The sequence below is a fragment of the Pipistrellus hanaki genome, assembly GCF_964339955.1.
Source record: "Pipistrellus hanaki genome assembly, chromosome: 14".
Taxonomy (NCBI): domain Eukaryota; kingdom Metazoa; phylum Chordata; class Mammalia; order Chiroptera; family Vespertilionidae; genus Pipistrellus; species Pipistrellus hanaki.
The window spans coordinates 22,386,688-22,405,312 of NC_140516.1; the positions used below are offsets into that span (position 1 = coordinate 22,386,688).

Consider the following 18,625-nt stretch of genomic DNA (forward strand, 5'->3'; position numbering starts at 1 on the left):
TTTCTAATGGATATGCTCAGGCAGCCAAATCCCTATCTCTGTATAATAGTTCTGTTTCAGATGTTTCCCACTAAGGTTCCTTGGAAACTGCAGGTAGTTGCAAGCTTGTCACGTGGCATGGCAGTGCCATGTATGACTTGGGAATAAACTTCTATATGTAAACACAATAAACATCACCACAATGTCATACATAGTAATACTCAGAAAAACAGTTTAGACTATCAAATGAATGAAACTATTACCTTTGTACTAGAGTCTTGCATTTAACATTTGAAAATAATTTTTACATGATGAGAATGATATTACTTTATGGATCTTTGGCTATGAGGTTCGTAAATGAATGTTACATATGAAATAAATGTTAATGGGGAAAACCTAACTGTTTGGCTACAGTAAACACTAAGTTATGGTTTTATTGCTTTGACTGATAACACTCCATATTACGCATGAATATTCGAATAGGAAACATACTTTACTGATTCTATTTTATTGCTGTTGAAAATATAGTTAATATAATTCACCTTACCATTATGACATACTGTACTTATTTCAGATTTTAAGATATATATGAAAGATATCAAACTCCTACTTAAACTGAAAGGGCAAAATAGGTTTTGTTTTAATCTCATGTAATTTAATATAAGTGCTATATGTAGCATACTTTGAAACATAACTCAGCATTTCTCATATAAAGTATTTTTATAAATTCTCTATTTGAATTTTAATATTGGAAATTCTCAAATTTACATATTTTAAATGATTGGCAATAACATAATTGCATTTGATGTGAATACAGTAGTTAAGCAATAAAACATTTGATGATCACAACAATACTCTTGTAAAACATCAATTTTTTTCTTAATGTTTAGGAGACCAGAATTCGGGGAATGGAGAATACCAATAAAAGAATTTATAATTTCTCTGTCATCAACCCTGTTGCTGGACAGGCTGTAGCTCATATTTTTGCAGCTGACAATAAAGAAGATCTTCAGAAGTGGATGGAAGCCTTCTGGCAGCATTTCTTTGATCTCAGTAAGTAGATGTTTGGATTTTCTGGTAGTATATTCATGTATCCTGAAAGGATACAGACAGCAATATAAATATTGGAATTATACATATTATAACCTTATAGTTTGCATCAAGAAATTTTTTGTTCTTGAATAATATGATAGTATATCTCCAACAATGATGCTTTTTTCTCTTAACCTTTCCCCAGTGCCTGACTGACTATAGTATAGAAACAGTGTATTTTTGAATCTAGAATCACTACCTTTTACTTTTTTTAAGGAAATCTATAATATTTTAATTATTATTCAAAACTCAACTTGATAAATACAAATGATGATTTTAAATAGTTTCTTACAAGAATGAAGTCACAGTATGCATTGAAGACATTCTGACTTTCTTTTTCCACGTTAAGACAATTTCGTATTTTAGAAAGTGGGAACTAGATGATTTTCATTGAAGAAATACTTCAATACAAATACATTTTGTTTTTATTGATGAATACAGTTGTATAGTTTTCAAGTGTACAATTCTGATACATCATCTGTATATTGCTTTGTGTGCCCAACCCGAAGTCAAATCTTCTTCCATCACCATATATTTGACTCCATTTACCCTTTTCTACCCACTTCTTTTTCCACTGTTAACCAACATATTGATATCTGTGTCTGAGTTGTCTTTCTTGTTTGTTCATTTTTTAAAAATATTTTAAATATGCTTTTTTTTTATTTATTCTAGGAGAGAGAGAGAGAGAGAGAGAGAGAGAGAGAGAGAAACATCGATGGGTTGCCTCCTCTACACACCCTGATCAGAGACAATGCACAACCTGGATATATGAGTGCCCTGACTGGAATTGAACCCTCTATAATTTGATGTATGAGATAAACTCAACCATCTGAGCCTCCCTCTCCCCCCCGATCCAGGGTGCATTTTTTGCTTTCAATTTCAATCCTACATATGAGTGAAATCAATATGGTTCTTACCTTTTTCTGACTGACTTCACTTATCATGATATTCTCAAGATCCATTCATGTTGATAAGAAGCCATCTGAGGAATAAAAAGCTTCTCTAAGATAGTGATGATCCTAAAATATTGAAATGTTTAGGAGTCTCATTTTCCTGTAACCTCCTGTTAACTCCAGATTTCTTATATCATCTTGGACATCATCCAAAAGAGATTTTTTTAAATCATAGATATTGTTTTTCAGTTTCAATAATACAGTTCAATGGCATGGATTATAAAACAATGTGATAGTAATGTAATAGAGTTCCACTATATAAAATATGTGAGGCTCTAATTGTCGCAATTTCAAGAGGAATTTTATCAGCGGGAAAATACTGAAATTGGATATTGAAAATGTAGACTACTGATAATGGCTATTTCTAATCAAATTAAGCCTACAGTTAGATTCAACCAGTATTTTACATCTTTAGAATGCTCTCCTATAAAATTATAAAGTAGAGCCATTTGCAAACAATAGTAGTTACTTCCTAGAAATCATACTTAGAGAGGTTTTAGGATTTCTTACCTGGCTCTTTGGGGGAACTCTATAAAAGAGTTAATATCTGCAGTCCTTAGATTAAGTTTCATAAGCCTACTCTGATCCATGGCCTGGTCAAGTACTACAGTAATGATGAGGAAGGAGGCAAAGGGGGACCTAAATTTGATTACCTTCCACATAGCATATGGCTTCATTTATTCCTCTTAACATCGCAGTGATGTAGAAATTATTTCCCTCTGCTCTCAAGATGAGAAAATTGAGTCTGAAGAGGTTTCTAGTTTGCCACAGGGAATCAGAGAAAAGACTTCTCCATGGCCTTCTTGGATTCTTTGGGACTTTTTTTCTTTAAGTACTATCCCTCAGCATTCAGTAGATGTTTAAATATTTGTTCCATGCTTATCAGTGTGCACTACACTTCTTTCTTTTAAAACTTCAGCTATCATAGGTGTGTTGCCTAAAGAACAACAACTTCCTTTTGTTTGCTAATCACAGCTAAAATTTTAACTGCTTCCCTAAATGCTATAATTTAGAGAATCTGTCTTATAAAACACTATTATTTTTAGAAAATTTTGGTATTTTATGATTTTTATATACATAAAAACAGGGAGAAAATATAAAAGAAAGTAAAAATTCCAGGATATTATATAGTTTGGATATCAACTTCTACTAGATCTCATGTTTTCATTCTCCAGATAGTATAAAATAATTTATCATGCTAAAAATTAGAGGGATAAGAATCTCCTGGCGTTTCTGTACTCTGAAAGTAACAAGAAAGTGATGACAAGCAAGGTTCTCAGGTCTGGCTATTTATTTAGTACTTAATGTTTGGGGGAAGGGGTAAAATCTACCAATCTATCTGATTTTTAAAGTATAAACTATATTACATTTGTACTTTAGAATTCATTGTGTATAGAGATAGGAAGCAAAGATGGAAGTGTTTATGCTATCCTAAAGATTGACTTGAACTTTAAAATTTTTACCTCCCAAGTGATAAGTATAGCCTCTTGTGATTATAGGAGAAAAAATGTGTGTAGAACAAAGTAGAGAATAGAAATTCAGGGCAAAATAAAGAGTAATTTAACATTTAGAGCCATTTTCAATAATTTGACTCCATTTAAGAGTAGAAAATTAGAAGAGTAATATATTAGAAATCATAAGAAAACATATTTAATGGAACTAGTTGTGCTTAGCCTGCAAAACACTGTTGAGTGGAGGTTGGGAGGCAAAGGGGATGGAATAGTTAATTTTAAATTTTTTCCCATATAATTATTTTAATCATTTTTTAAATTATAGTTTACATTATTTTGTATTAGTTTCAGGCATACAGAACAGTAGTCAGACAATCATATATACTTTACAAAGATATTTCCAGCACCCACCTGGTACTATTCATAGCTATTAATATTTGAAAGCTAACAAACATGTAAAAGAGGAATGCTACTTGTCTTGGATGATCAAAAAGGGTAGAGCTGGTAATGGTAGGTCAAAAATAAATTTTAAAATATTTAATATGAATATTGAGTTACATAAGCAGCTTAACATAACAGATTATATTGAGTGGGAATATTATAACAATAAATAGTGTGGGAAACATCATTTTATACTGGGTCTTTATTTTTGTGTTAGCATATTGGCAGCATGTATAACTGCATACTAATTTATTCACTTGTAAAATGTTTCAGTTGTAAAGTCTTGACCAGTGAACATACCATCTTTTTGTACCTCAGATTTCAGCAACATGTGGGATAATGTGGCTTTATATTCCAATTTTCAGCATGATTAGTATTCTGCTACCAGTTTAACCATCAAAAGCTTTCATCTACCAATATAGAGAAAATACTGCACTTTATAATTTTTGTAAGATTTGACAGAGAAATGTTTGCTAGTTTAAAGTGTTTCATTATTTTTCCATTAGATATGGCCTTTTTCCTGCCCTCAAGAAGGAAAAGCTGCCTTTTATATATTTATCTAAAAAAGGAAGTGGAGGGGAGGAATAAGTTATCAGATCTCAGATCCTACTAGATTTAAATTCTGCAGGGCTACCTTTGAAGCCTCAAACTCAAGATTGTATTCCCTTTATGAGTTGCTATGTGAGTTATTTTGAAATTTTTATGATAGTCTGTATTTAGCATTATAATAAAACATACTGAAAGGTTTTCATGTTGCTTAACTATTTAAGGTGATGGATTTAAAATTTATGCATATATTACCATATTGCTATGACACACTTAAAACAACAGAAATGAATAGCTAATTTGACTAAACATGAAATGTCTTTAATTTTTAAGCCATGGAAAATAACTCAGATGGGTATTGAATATGGAGATTGAGAATATATTAAAATGAAAAGAAATACAGATCATAAATCAGTCTAAAAAGGCACATGTGTATTACATTTACTTTTCTATTGATGTAAGAATTTAAGAATGGTGAACCTCAATAACTTTATAAACTTATATAATACGAATATATAGTCAGTTTCTTACACAGTTGTTATCCAACTTGCAGGTGCACAATAAATATATAAAGCTTAAGGTTTTTTATATCCACTTAGAAGAAATAAATCTGAGAATTTTAAGATGAAAATAGTAAAACACAATAAAAGAAATATTAATGTTGTCTCGACTTTTAAAGTTTAACTTAATTTGAAATAACTTATTCAAGAGGTGTGTAGGTTTTATTTTTTATTCTGAATGCCTAATGGCTTTATTTAAAGTGTCCTTCCTGTTAGAATTTTGAGTGTTCTGTTTTTTATAGTAATAGCTTTTATATACCTTTTACTTAAAATTCATTATTTTTCTAGAGTTGCATGATTTTTTAAAAAACACAATCGCCTTGAAGAGGTAATTGTAAAACCACCAATTTTTATTTAATTAGAATTCTCAGAGTTGAAATCATTTTTGTTAACCACTATTACTTACTTTTTTCCTACTTCCTCCTAGAACTGTATTTCATTTGATTTTTTATCTTTCAACTGCCTTAATTTAGGACATTTCTGTTTAATATTTAAAAGAAAATAATTTGTACAAACTTTTGCCAGAAATAGAAATTTTAGTTATTAACCATTTCATGAAGTAGTACAGTACTTAATAGCCTAGAGATCTTAGCTTAACATCTGTGCATAGAAGTTTATTTATAAAATAGGTAACTTTTATGCCTAGACTTGGACTTTAAAATTATGGGTAATAATATATTTTTGTGGCTTTCTTAAGGTAATGCTTTATTTTCAAAGCAAAAAATGTGTTGCTATTAAAAATGAACTATACTACTTCACATTTATACTTTAAATTAGCCTGCCTTTTCTGTCTTTCTTAGGCCAGTGGAAGCATTGTTGTGAAGAACTTATGAAAATTGAGATTATGTCACCACGGAAACCACCTTTGTTCTTGACAAAAGACGCGACCTCAGTCTACCATGATATGAGTAAGTGGGGACTGTCTTTTCTAAGCTGCAGGCTAACAAAAACAACATTGTCCATATTCAAGCAGCTTATTCTATTGACATTAAAATGCTAAAATTTTCAGGCACAATGAAAATGAATGAAAAAGACTCATTATAGACTAAGGAACTCATGTTTAATAAATGAATACACATTTTTTGTAGTTTGAATGCTTAAACAGAAATGTTAAGGTTTCAAAATGGGATGAAGGTGCACTAAAATAAATGTTAGCTGAGTAGCTTATAAAAATTCTGAAAATGTGAAGTTGCAGATTGTAAAATATAATGTTCAGTAATTTTTTGTATTAAATGTTAAAATAGTGTTGATAAATAAGAATTAATAAAGGGAATATTAATTTTGTATCAGGCAAAAAAAAATGGTGATGTTTAATGCTTTGGAAAATTTAAAATTTTTAGACTCAATAATATTTCATTTTCTCATACTTTGAAGGGTATTATCTTTGTAGGATTGCCTTGGTGAACAAGTACAAGATTAAATTCTAGTCTTTTTTGTCCCCAATGTCCCTGCACTCACATGTACTTGAAAATGTTAGATTAAAAATGATACATTAAGTTTACACATTTATCTCTGTTCTTTGTTTTTTTATCCAGGGAAAATTCCACCCACCATTCTTATCACCAAAATGGTTTCAAGGCTTCATTCTGTTTCTCTGGGTTTTGCGGATTGGATTTTTACTCTATTAGATTTTTACTCTATTAAGAGACCTGCTGGTCTAAAGAAAAGACTCCATTGTATTTGTCCCAGTTTACATATCAGGCTTTTATAAAAATGGTATCCACTATTACCTAGAAGTCAGAATAGATTTTAAATCCAGGAAAGCAATTGAAAAAAAAATTCTGATATAACTCTATTCCTTTGTAAGCTGGATATTACTCATTTACTTTGTATGTATTTATATATGCATATACATACATATGTGTGTACGTGAGTGTGCAGTGCATAGTGCGTGATCTCCCATTTGGTTCTGTTGATAAGTTATTTTTACAAGTAAATGATTTTTTAAAAACCACTTTCTATCCTAATCTGTTTTTGATGGCTATTATAGATAGCATATTGGTTTGGAAAATAAGTTACTCAGTTAAAATGTCGGTTTTGAATTTTTCCAATGTATTTTTTTTCCTTAAAATTGTTACAGGCATTGACTCACCTATAGAACTTGAAAGTTTAACCGACATAATACAAAAAAAAATTGAAGAGACAAATGGAGAGTTCCTTATTGGTCAGCATGAAGAGCCCTCACCGCCTCCTTGGGCCGCACTCTTTGATGGTAACCATCAGGTGGTCATCCAGAAAAAGATTCTATCTCCTGAAAGCAAGCAGTTACCTGATGGAAAAAGGAAAAAGAGACGGGCTCCCCCTCCTCCTCCTGATAAAGCTCCTTTCAGCCTAAAAACACAGAGCACTACAGATCAATTGGTTAAGGAAAACGAGGGGGAAACCAGTGCACCTCAGACCTCTTCTTTGGATACCAAATTATCAACCCTAATGCATCACTTACAGAAACCAAAGGCTGCTCCTCGAAAACTTCTTCCTGCCTGGAAAAATAGCTTAACTGATGGTGAAAACACAGACACTAAAACCAGTTTTGAAGCAAAGCCAGTGCCAACTCCAAGGCAGAAATCTATCAAAGACATTTTGGACCCTAGATCCTGGTTGCAGGCTCAAGTATAGAAAATCCTTAATGTATAAAACATTAACAAAATGTGTAACTGTGAGGTTTGATTTAGAAACGCTGTAGATGGAGTAATATGAAATTATGTAGGAAATTAAGATGGTGGTTTAAATCAATAATGAATAAGCTATTAGGTATAAAATGTTTTATAATGAAGAAATGCACTTCTCTTTTATTCTGATATTGAGAATATAAGTGATTTTCCCCAGCAGAATGCAAGTGGCACTCTCTAGACAATATCCTAATTGTTGGAAGGGTTAATTTATTCCTAAATTAATACCAGGCAGTGAACAAAAACTAGGCAGAAGAAAGCATTAAATTTTCTTTGGGGAGAGATTGTCTAGTAATTTAAAATGGTTAAATATGAACCATATTCTCATTGTGAGAATTTTAATACTAATGGAATTTTTCAAAAGTTTTATTCAAACCACAAATTATAGAATCCACCCAAGAAAATTTCTTCTTAGCATTCTGGAATTCTCATCTAATGGTTCACTGGCTCTCCTCTATTGTTTAACTCACTAGTTAACTCACTGACCTTTTAAATTCCTGGGATAAATTTTGGGATATTAAATTCTTCATCTTTAAAGGGAATTTGTAATGTGCTCCTTGATGAGCCCTGAAATCCTGGAGACATTAACTCTCATAGTGAAGCACATTTATTAGTTTAGAGAAAAGGTAGATGAAATATTTTTTACTTCCATTTTTCTATGCATGGTGCTAATTTTCATTGTGACATAGGAATTTAGGGGAGAAGCTGATTAACATCTTAAAATAAATTTAATACTTTTAAAAGCAGGTGGTCAATTAAAAAATATCAGAAATGTGGACCATGATAATAACTTTCAGAATTAATCCCCCTTTTAAAAGTGTTAGATTTTCTTCTAGTAAGGGTTGATATCTGCTATTGATATTATTCATTAAAAGTCGTATTCTTACAATAATGACATTGGAATCATTTCCATAGGAGGTAATCTCCATAGCAACCAATCATAGTGACCCAAACAGAATTATGAAATCAAGTGAGGAATAAACAAGAGTACCTTATAGGAACAAAAAAAAATCCATTTTTATATTAATACTTCTTGTAAACAAGAGCAGAAATAATCTAATCAGAATTTCCAAATAAAACAGTTTCCATAGGTGTCAGCAACAGCACTAAAAATCTCCCATCACAGTGAACCCTAAATGTCATTGTAAAATTACTGCCCTACGTATAATCCCTAGAGATCGTGTTAAAGCCCATAAGAACTCTATTTGGATCAGCACTACATTATTACAAAGTAAAATGAACACTTGACAAAAATAACATTAAATGGAGCCTTTCATTTATATAGAATGATATAACTGCCAGGTTGCTTTTGTGTTTGCTCAGGATTCTAGTAAGAATTGGAACTCGAGGAAGCAATGACACAAAAGGTCTCTTGTGACTGTGGACATCAGCATAGACCTAGTATTTGATGAGAAGGAAACCCAATATGCTTGTCTGGACTTTAGAGACAATCACACCTATAAACACTTAAGAAGAAGATAAGATTATTTTTTCTAATTAGTAGGCTCTTGTAAATTTCTGTTATGATTGCCAGTTTAGTAAATACCGTGTTTCCCCGAAAATAAGACATCCTCCGAAAATAAGACCTAGCGCATGGAAAGATAAGACATCCCCTGAAAATAAGACCTAGCGCAACTTTGGGAGCAAAAATTAATATAAAGACACTGTCTTATTTTCGGGGAAACGTTAGCATATTAAAAATCGAAAGGATTTCATTATTTTAATTTTTATTTTTTTTAAACCTCACTGCTGTTTTTAATAGCATTTGTGACTTATTGCCACTAAATTATTGAGCTAAAAGATGCTGTAAGGCAAAATTGTTCCTGAAACTGCTATCTAAAAAGCCTTCTTTATAACAAACCAGTGTTTAAACTTACAGATTATATTCTTGTCATTTCTCCTCATGCATATTATGTCAGGAAGGGTTTAAGTTGTACAGGAAACAATTGTTCCCTCAGTGGGTCACTTTGAAGCAAGGCTGAAGCCCTTCTTCCTAGAACATTTAGTGAAACTTGACCAAGGCCTACCTCCCCCGCCAAAATCACTCAGCTGCTTCTAGGGGCCCATTTCACTGTATGTCACAAAGCTGTTGAAATTGGGCTGAAGTCGTCAGCTGCACTTCCTTTGACATTGTTCTCATTAAATGTTAGTTCAGTTCTTCCCAAAGGTGTAATACAAAGTTGGGTCTCTTCTCTCCTCCCTCCCTTCCTCTCACAGCAAAAACAAAACAAAACAAAAAAACAGCTCTAAAAATACTGAGTTAAACACTTTGCTAAGTAGTTCATCAAAAGAAGTATTTGTGCCCTCACTGATGTGGCTCAGTGGAGAGAGCTTCGCCTTGCTGACCAAAGGGTCCTGGGTTTGATTCTGGTCAAGGACACATGCTTTCCTTGCAGGCTCCTCCCAGCCTGGGCCCTGGTCAGGTTGCAACCAATTGATGTGTTTCAATATTTCTGTCTCTCTCTCTTCTACTCTTTTAAAAATCAATGGAAACATATCCTCGGGTAAGGATTTAAAAAAAGAAGTATTTGTTTCTCCATTTTCTAAACTGAAAGCTTATGACAGAGAAAAATAAGCCATATAATAAAAGACATTTCGGCTTTTTATGAGATGGCTTTTCACTTGTCTTTTTAATCTGTTTCTTGGCATATGAAGGCTACAAACTTGAAACAAAGGTTAGCTGTCATACTTGATAAAAATAATTGGAGCAACAAAATAGGTACTTTACGATATAATTCTGATGATCTAAAGATAATAGAAAATTACATTTACATCTCAAGCTCTGGGATATAAATTACACCACCATTAAGATAGTATTTTTAATTGATGCAAAGTGAGAACTTTTATGCAAAGGACAAAGAAAACATTTTATTACAAACACACACCTCCTTAGGTAAACAGTTTTTCAAAATGTCAGGCATGCCAACTCTTAGTGGGTTTTATTAAATCTTCCTCAGCTGTCTCCAGTGCCCCCTGACTTCTTTTAAATGGGTGTGTACATATACATAAAAAAATAATCCATTTATTATAAACTAGCCCAGTGTGGGATTCGAAATCGCGCAGTGCTGCCCACCCTCAAGTCGCGGGTCCGGCCCTGTCTCACTCCCCGGGCCCCACAGCAGCCACGGCCACTGCTGGCCAGGCCCTCCCCCAGCACAGGCTCGGAGGCCCCTACCACTCCACCCCGATGCAGGTGCAATCTCCTGTCTGGTCGACCCATTACGTAGGGGTGTCGAACTCAATCAGAGAAGGGGCCAAAATCTAAAATCCAGCCTAAATCGCGGGCCGAATGGTTTACTGAACAGTCATAAACTGACAATGTCATAAACTGACAGCGGAGTGCAGTGATGACAGCGCGGTGCGGGCCACATTGCAAGGCCTGGCGGGCTGGATTTGGCCCGCGGGCCTTGTGTTTGACACATGTGCATAGTGTCCCAGGTAATTAGCATATTTCTCTATTATACATATATAGATGCTTTATCTTTACCCTTTAGGTCCTACAAAATGTATTTTACCTGGTACTATTTTTTTTTTTTTTTAAGAGTAGAAGGAAGGGGAGGGACAGAGAAACATCATTGTGAAAGAGAGCCATTGAGTGGTTGCCTCCCGCAGGCGCCCTGACCAGCCTGCAACCTAGGTAATGTGACCAGAATGGAAAGTGGACCCTTCATTCCAAGGGCCAACACTCTGTCCACTGAGCCAAACTGGCCAGGGATTACCTGGTACTATTTATTAAGAATGAAAGGCTCCTTATTTCATGTATGATAGGTTAAATACTGAGATATTTCTTTAGGCTTATTTCAGCACCTCAGCCGCCTATCAAGAAGTTAATTCAATACAAAATGAAACTATAAGGTAGTTTGGAACAATTTATGTCAAATGCCATTTGACTATAACCACCTATGTTGCCATGAATGAGGAACAACCTTACCATATAGAGTGCTATACCATGAAAAAAGGAGAAGGGCGTTGTCAGGAAAAATGTCTGTTCCTGAGGGTCAGAATTTATCAAAACTCATTGCTTTTTAAAGAGTGAATTATTGAACAGTCATTAAACTGATCATCATTTATATCCCAGTAGTTTTCTTCAGTGTTCTATTCATCTTAAACTATAATGCAGATGGAGCTGACTTACATTTCAAAGACAGTTCAGTTTTTAAATGTTTACATGTTTATGTGTAACTGCTTCATTGTTAATAATATAGTTGTATGAAAATGGTTTATATTGGATTGTACATAGTCTTAGTTATTAGAAAAGATGTTTGAGTTTTTAAAGGACAAGATTTTTTTTTTTTTATTATGGTAAGGTGTGTTATTTTCTGTGACATACTTGTATAAGTTACACTGTATTTCTTATTTTTTTAATTAAATGTGGGTCAAGCTTCTGAATTATAAAGTATTATATCGTGGATTTTATATATATTTTTGAAATACTGAAGACTGGAAAGGAAGCAATGAAATTTTTTTTTCTTTTGTAATTTGTGATACCCAAAGTGTTTCTTAAAACAGTCAATTATGAGAGCAAATTGCCATAATCCCCAAATCAGTCACTCAGAGTTTCTCTGGGAGATTAGAATAGCATGCCTGGAATACTTCAACACTTTTGCTATATCACGCAGCAACGCATTCCAAGAAATTAAATTCAAGAAAAATCTGTAGATATGATTCCACTGTAGATTGATTTCAATCCAAATCAATTACTAAAATAAAATGCTTGGAGTAGAGAACCGGGTGTTGAACTAAATGTACCAGAAGTCTTATCAACACCAGTGAAAATAATCTGTTGTTTAATTTTCTGCCGTGAGCTTCCTGGGAAGCAGTCGATAACTCGCAGTTTGTAGGGGAAAACATGCATTTAGCCAACACATTACTTACTTCCTATAGGAGGAAGGACTCTGCCAACTGCCTGGGCACGTAAAGATAGGGTGAAGGCTAACCTCTGTTCTCACAAAGATTAGAGATTTGTTGCATTGATTCATGGGGTTTATTTCCAGCGTCAGTTTCTGATCAGTAACCTGCATTGAAATGATCATTATACAATACGAAGCTTTCATTTTGTTTCAGCAGCAGAACCCCATTTCCAAACAAAATCTTACGTAGGTCTTTGAATACATAAAACAGATCAAAGTGGAAATACTCTGTAGTGGGGCAGGAGTGAGGAACACTGGGCCTCCCTCCCCTTCCTGCTTCCTTGTCATCCCACTTCCTAATAGTCCCAGAACCTTCTCTCCTAGGATGTTAGGGGTTTCCCAGAACAGTTTGCAAGGCACTGGTCTAAGACATTGTTTCAATCCTAGTGAAGTACTGTTAGACATTCAGTTTGAGATGTCTTTTTTTTTTTTTTTTTTTTTTTTTTTTTCTTTTAGAGGGAGAGAGTAAGGGAGAGAAAGAAACATTGATGTGGGAGAGAAAAATGATTGGTTGCCTCCCATTAGCACCTCGACCATGGATCAAACCCACAACCTGGGTATGTGTCCTGACTGGGAATTGAACCCTCAACCTTTCAGTGTATGGGATGATGCTCCAACCAACTTAGCCACACTGGCCAGGGCTAGCTAACTCTTTTTACTTTTTTGCAATTAATTGGTATTCTACAACCTTACCTTTTGACTGCTCAGTACTGGATTACTTGGTTGATAAAACTAAACAAAGCTTAGTCTAACAACAAACATATACACACACATGCACTAGAAAGAGAGAGAGAGAGAGAGACCTTATTTTTCAATGAGAAAAAAGAAAACACATTAATTCCAGTATGTGTAGGATTTACATTCTATAGATTGGTATTATTTTTTAATTATATAAGGCACCCAAGTCTGGAGTCTCCCAAAGGCTTAATTCCCCACTAATTAGCTCTCCACTGATCCCTGGGACTATGACTCAAGCAAAGAACATGTCTCCTTACACCACACATCTCCTCTCACAGGCTAATCGCCACATCTCCAAGTATGCCAACACCCATTCCAGTTCAGCAGAAAGCATGAAAAGACAGTGTGCTCTCTCTGCCCCATCGTTGCAAATTCTCCATGTTTGTCCCCTTCAAATCGAGAGGTGTCTCCCTCATCATCCTGTTTCAAGTAAATTGCTCACTTGCTGGTCCTTCTTTAGCAAAACCTGACAGATATAGAGGAACTTTTTTTGGAACTTCACAGTATCCGAATGCATTAAGTAGAAACTTTAGCTGAATTATAAAACATTTTCCTAATGTAAAAGTAGAAAATAAATGCTTATATGTTAAGAATAGGTGAAAGTGATCCCCTAAGGCAGTGTAGTGCTTGGAGTAGAGAAAGGCAAACCTGTGATGGCCGAGTCCCCTCCAGTCACATCTTTCTGTCTTTATCCATCCCTGCAGCCACACCTCTGTGGGTTCCAGTCCCAGCGGTGTCACCCTCACTAACTCTGCTAAGTCCCAGACCCTGTAAAATGGTAATAATAGGACCTTCTTAAGAGGGTCATTGCAAGGATTTAATAAGAGACTAGATATAAAGCTATCATTAAAGCTCCAAGAAAACAGTTTGTCCAAAAGTGTTAGCAACTAAGGAAAGCCCTTACTGTCACCAACCCCTGAGATGGTTTTAAGCACAAGAAACATTGTTAAGAGACAACCCAACTTAGGTGGCTGCAAGATGAGCTGGTGGTCACGTGTAACTGTATCATGGATTCTGCCATAGATTTACTTGGACTCTTCTTAAGGGACCAAGTTAAGAACTCCTCCTTTGATGTCTCACCACAAATACAGACAATGTCTTTGTCAGAGGCATTTTTTTATTCACCTCCGGAGGAACTGATGCAATTACATACTCATTACCTTGGGACTCAGTGCCTATGTGCCAGTCAACTCAGAGGCTGCCAATCAAAGAGGTCTTATTTATGATAAATTATAGATGAGAGGAGTGGCAAGTTATCATGAGATGAAACAAGAGTTGTCTGAAGTTGGCTCTGAAATCAGAAATGTGGGTGGCAAATTAATTAGAGCAGGAAGGCAAAAGCAAAGGGAAATTTTTAACAAGATTTCCAGGGAGTTGGGAATGGTGATGGGTGGAGTTGGGGGGGGGGGGGGTGCGGGCCGGACTGATCATTGACCAATTAGCAGTTTACCTATTAAATTTGACAGACATATGACCAGGGAAGTTTTCTAATGAGTTTCAGTCGAGACAAATATCTGATAAGAGCTATATTTTTATTCTCTCTTCAGTAGTGAACAAGGCCTGTTTGTTTTCTCTACTCATCTCTGGCTTGAGATCATTGTTAAGTCATTTTAAAATATAAATAGAATATTAGCATCGTGGGTGTATTTGGTTGCTGAGAAATCTTTCTTTAAAGAACATCTTACTTCGAAATTGCTGTATTTACTTTATGGTCCTTCGGGGAGGAAGGAACCTCAAAGGCATTCTATTCCCACCTTCTTCCAGAGGCCAAAGCCACTTCCCCAAGTCATGAGAGCCATGAATGGCCAGCCTCTGTTTGATATAATTTTTGCTTGGGTGTTTTTTTCTATTTTTAGGTTGTTTGTTTTTAGAACTTTCAGTCTGATTTCTTATAACTTCAAGTTCTCAGAAAGGTCTTCTTACATACTGAGGCAGCTCATCTTTCCTGAAACCTGCAACTTTTTCCACTGACTGCCCTTTGTGACTCTGATTGGTGGTGACTTTGTAGTTTTCTCCCCAACCTTGGGGGAACAAAAGGTGAATTTTTTTCAAAATAACAGCAATCAACTACCCAATCTCCCACAGTGGATACTGTCAGTAACCTCCAAACTCCTCTTCATAAGAACAGTTGTACAGAATTTAAAATACAATGTGGCATTTGTCTGGCAGAATATAAGCTTCATGAGGGAAAAGACATGTGTTTTCTCTTCCAAATTCCTAGCACCTAATCCTGTACCCAGCACATAATCATGGCCTTACAAGAGTACTTCAGAGGCATTGAATGAACGTTTCGGAGTGCTGTCGCGTATTATTTCCACTCAGATTTACCAAGAATTTTCTTTTAAAGATGTCTGCTACTTAGACAGTCACTTCATTGTTCGTTAGTACATGACTTTGGTAAGCATATCTCTTGTGAAGAGAAATATTATAACAAACTGTTATGGCATTTAACACTGTTATTTCAGTTACTTAACTAATCCACCCACTGATAGAGTGAACTTTGAATTAAATGCTTTGAAGAATAAAGTCAAGTAAATCTTGATAAAAATCAAAGGCTAGGGAAACCTTGTTTGACAGAAGGCATGAAAAAAAAATGCTCAAATGAATATTGCTAGGGGAGAAACTCTCATTCTACAGCAGACCAGGGAAGAGTAATAGTTCAAGAGTATCAAAATTCCTATGTGATCAAAAGGCAGAGACAGCTTTTTACTATCTTTTGATATTCCAGGACTCATAATATCCTGCCTACATAAGCACCTGTCTTTGTGGTAGCTCAAAGTATTTGAACACCTTATCTCATCCAACCTCAAGTTTCCTGTGAGGTAGGTAAGCATTGAGAGCTCTTGGTACTGTTTTCAAGATGAGGCAAGTGAATTAGAGAGGCTGTTTACACACTCCAAATTTCACAGAAGCCTCGGGAGGAAGTGAGGGTAAGAATGAGCGTTAATTTCCAGTTGTAGAAATCAGTGTCAGAGCTTGAAAGAATATTGTCAATACCCTGGTCCCATGTGGCGTTTCCTCATAAGACTTATTTGTGGTGATTTGATTCATTTACCTAACCACACACATTTTATGTAATATTTTTAGTAATGAAAGTAATACAGGACTATTACCACATCCTTTATATCCTAGCTCTGTCCACTGAGAATATATAATGACATGGACATAATGACATGCCAGTAGCAACAAGTGTACCCAGTGCTCAGATCTTGATTCTCAGTACTATTCTCCACTATAAGGAACCAAAACTCTTTGTAGAAATGGCTGATTCTATTTCTGGGATAGAGACAGCACAAGATGAGTCTGGAACATCTTGTTGCAACAGAAAAGTAAAGAAGTACTTTCAAATAGCCAACGCTGGAACAACTTGATCAACAAAATGAAGTAGTGTTGGATTATAACACAAAGTATGACTATTCATGAAGCCATAAAAAATGATTGAATAAAGAATAAAGAAGAATTCCCATATATATTTTTTTATATCTATACTAATAATAAGAAATATGCAAATTGTCAGGTCAGGGACACCATCACATATTGACCAATCAGGATGGGGGTGGGGCTGTGGCAGAGAGCTCTCAGTACGCCTGTGCTGGAGGTCTGAAGGGTATGGAGAGGAAGGGAGAGCAGATAGGAAGTTAGGAGGATCAGGCCAGGAGGGGAGAGCAGATAAGTAGTTCAGGCAGGCAGGCAGGTGAGTGGTTAGGAGACAGTGGTTCTGGATTGCAAGAGGGATCCTGGATTGGAGAGGGTATAGGCCGGGCTGAGGGACACCCCCCCTTCCCTGTACATGAATTTCCTGCACTGGGCCTCTATTATGATATAAAAAAAGATTATATCTATATCTATCTATCTATATACAGTATCTCTCATATATACATATATGAGAGATACTGTATATATCAATAGATAGATATATAGATAGATATGGATAGCTGTGGCTTGTCTATTCATCCTCTGAACAGTGATCTTAATGTTAAAGCAGTTGAATTTATCAATTTTTTTTACTTCATGGATATTTTTGGTGCCATATCTAAGCCTTTTGTTCTAAAAGTTTTAGTTTTTAGGTTTTACATTTGGTCTGTGATCCATTTTATAGTTTATGTTTGTACAATATATGGTGTGATACATCAATAAAAATTTATTTTTTCTATGTGAATACCCAATTATTTCAACAGCATTGATTGAAATGCTACTCACTCTTCACTGAATTGCCTTTGTACATTGTAGATAATCAGTAAGTCAGTTTTTAACTTAGACATTCTATATTTTGTCCCATTGATCTGTTTTTCTGTCTTTACACCAATGCTACACTGTCATGATTATTCCAGCTTTATACTAAGTCTTGAAGACATATTAGTCCTACAACTTTATTCCTTTTCAAAGTTGTTTTGGCTATTTGAGAGCCTTTGCATTTCTATACGGAGTTTAGAATAGACTTGTCAATTTCTATAAAATTCCCTTTGGTAGTTTGAGTGGAATTACATTTTATCTATAGATTAATTTGTGGCTTCAAAGAGTGAGTTGGAAGTATTTCATCCCCTACAACTTTCTGGAAGAACTTGTATAAAATTTGTATTATATCTTCCTTAATTGTTTTGTAAATTGACCAAAAAAAGCCATCTGGGCCTGGATTTTTCTTTTTTAACAATTTCTCTGAAATATTTATTCGTTTGTTTATTGTGGGGTTTTTTTTAAATCTTTATCCCCTCCCCCCTTTTCCCACCTTTAATCCCCTCTACCCCACACTTGCCCCAACCCAGACTACTATCTGTCTCCATGGTTATGCATATATGCATGTAAGTTTTTTGGTGAATTTCTTCCCAACATTTATTTCCTTTAATAGATATAGGTCTATTCAGGTGCTCTATTTCTTCTTGAGAGAGCTTTCCTGGTTTGTATCTTACAAAGAATTTATTAATTTCATGTATTTTTAAAATTTTTGACATATTATTTGTAATGTTCCTTTATTATCTTTTTTAATGTCTGTAGACTCTGTGGTGGTGTCACCTCTCTCATTCCTGATAGTGATCATTTGTTTCTTCCTTAGTTTTTCCTGATCAGTCTGGCTCAAAACTTATTAATTTTATTGATCTCAAAAAAATTAGCTTTTATTTTAGTGATTTTCTTTATTGCTTCTTTGTCTTCAAGATCACTGACTTCCACTAAATTCACTATTATTTTCCTTCTGCTTATTTTGGGTTTATTTGCTCTACATTCTAGTTTCTTATGGTGGAAACTTACGTCATTATTTTGAGACTGCTCTTCTTTCCTGCTACAGGCACG

At 34.7% G+C, this 18,625-nt stretch overlaps 1 protein-coding gene across 1 annotated transcript in view; it reads left to right on the plus strand.

Moving 5' to 3' along the window:
• Nucleotides 1-13,638, plus strand: part of RTKN2 (rhotekin 2) — a 69,282-nt gene extending 55,644 nt beyond the window's left edge. Inside the window, exons 11-14 of the mRNA XM_084903962.1 lie at nt 870-1,032; nt 5,823-5,930; nt 7,103-10,920; nt 11,122-13,638. Of these exons, the coding sequence (XP_084760088.1) occupies nt 870-1,032; nt 5,823-5,930; nt 7,103-7,638 (807 nt within the window). The 3' untranslated portion in view covers nt 7,639-10,920; nt 11,122-13,638. The remainder of the gene's footprint in view (nt 1-869; nt 1,033-5,822; nt 5,931-7,102; nt 10,921-11,121) is intronic.
• Nucleotides 13,639-18,625: the final 4,987 nt, after the last annotated feature.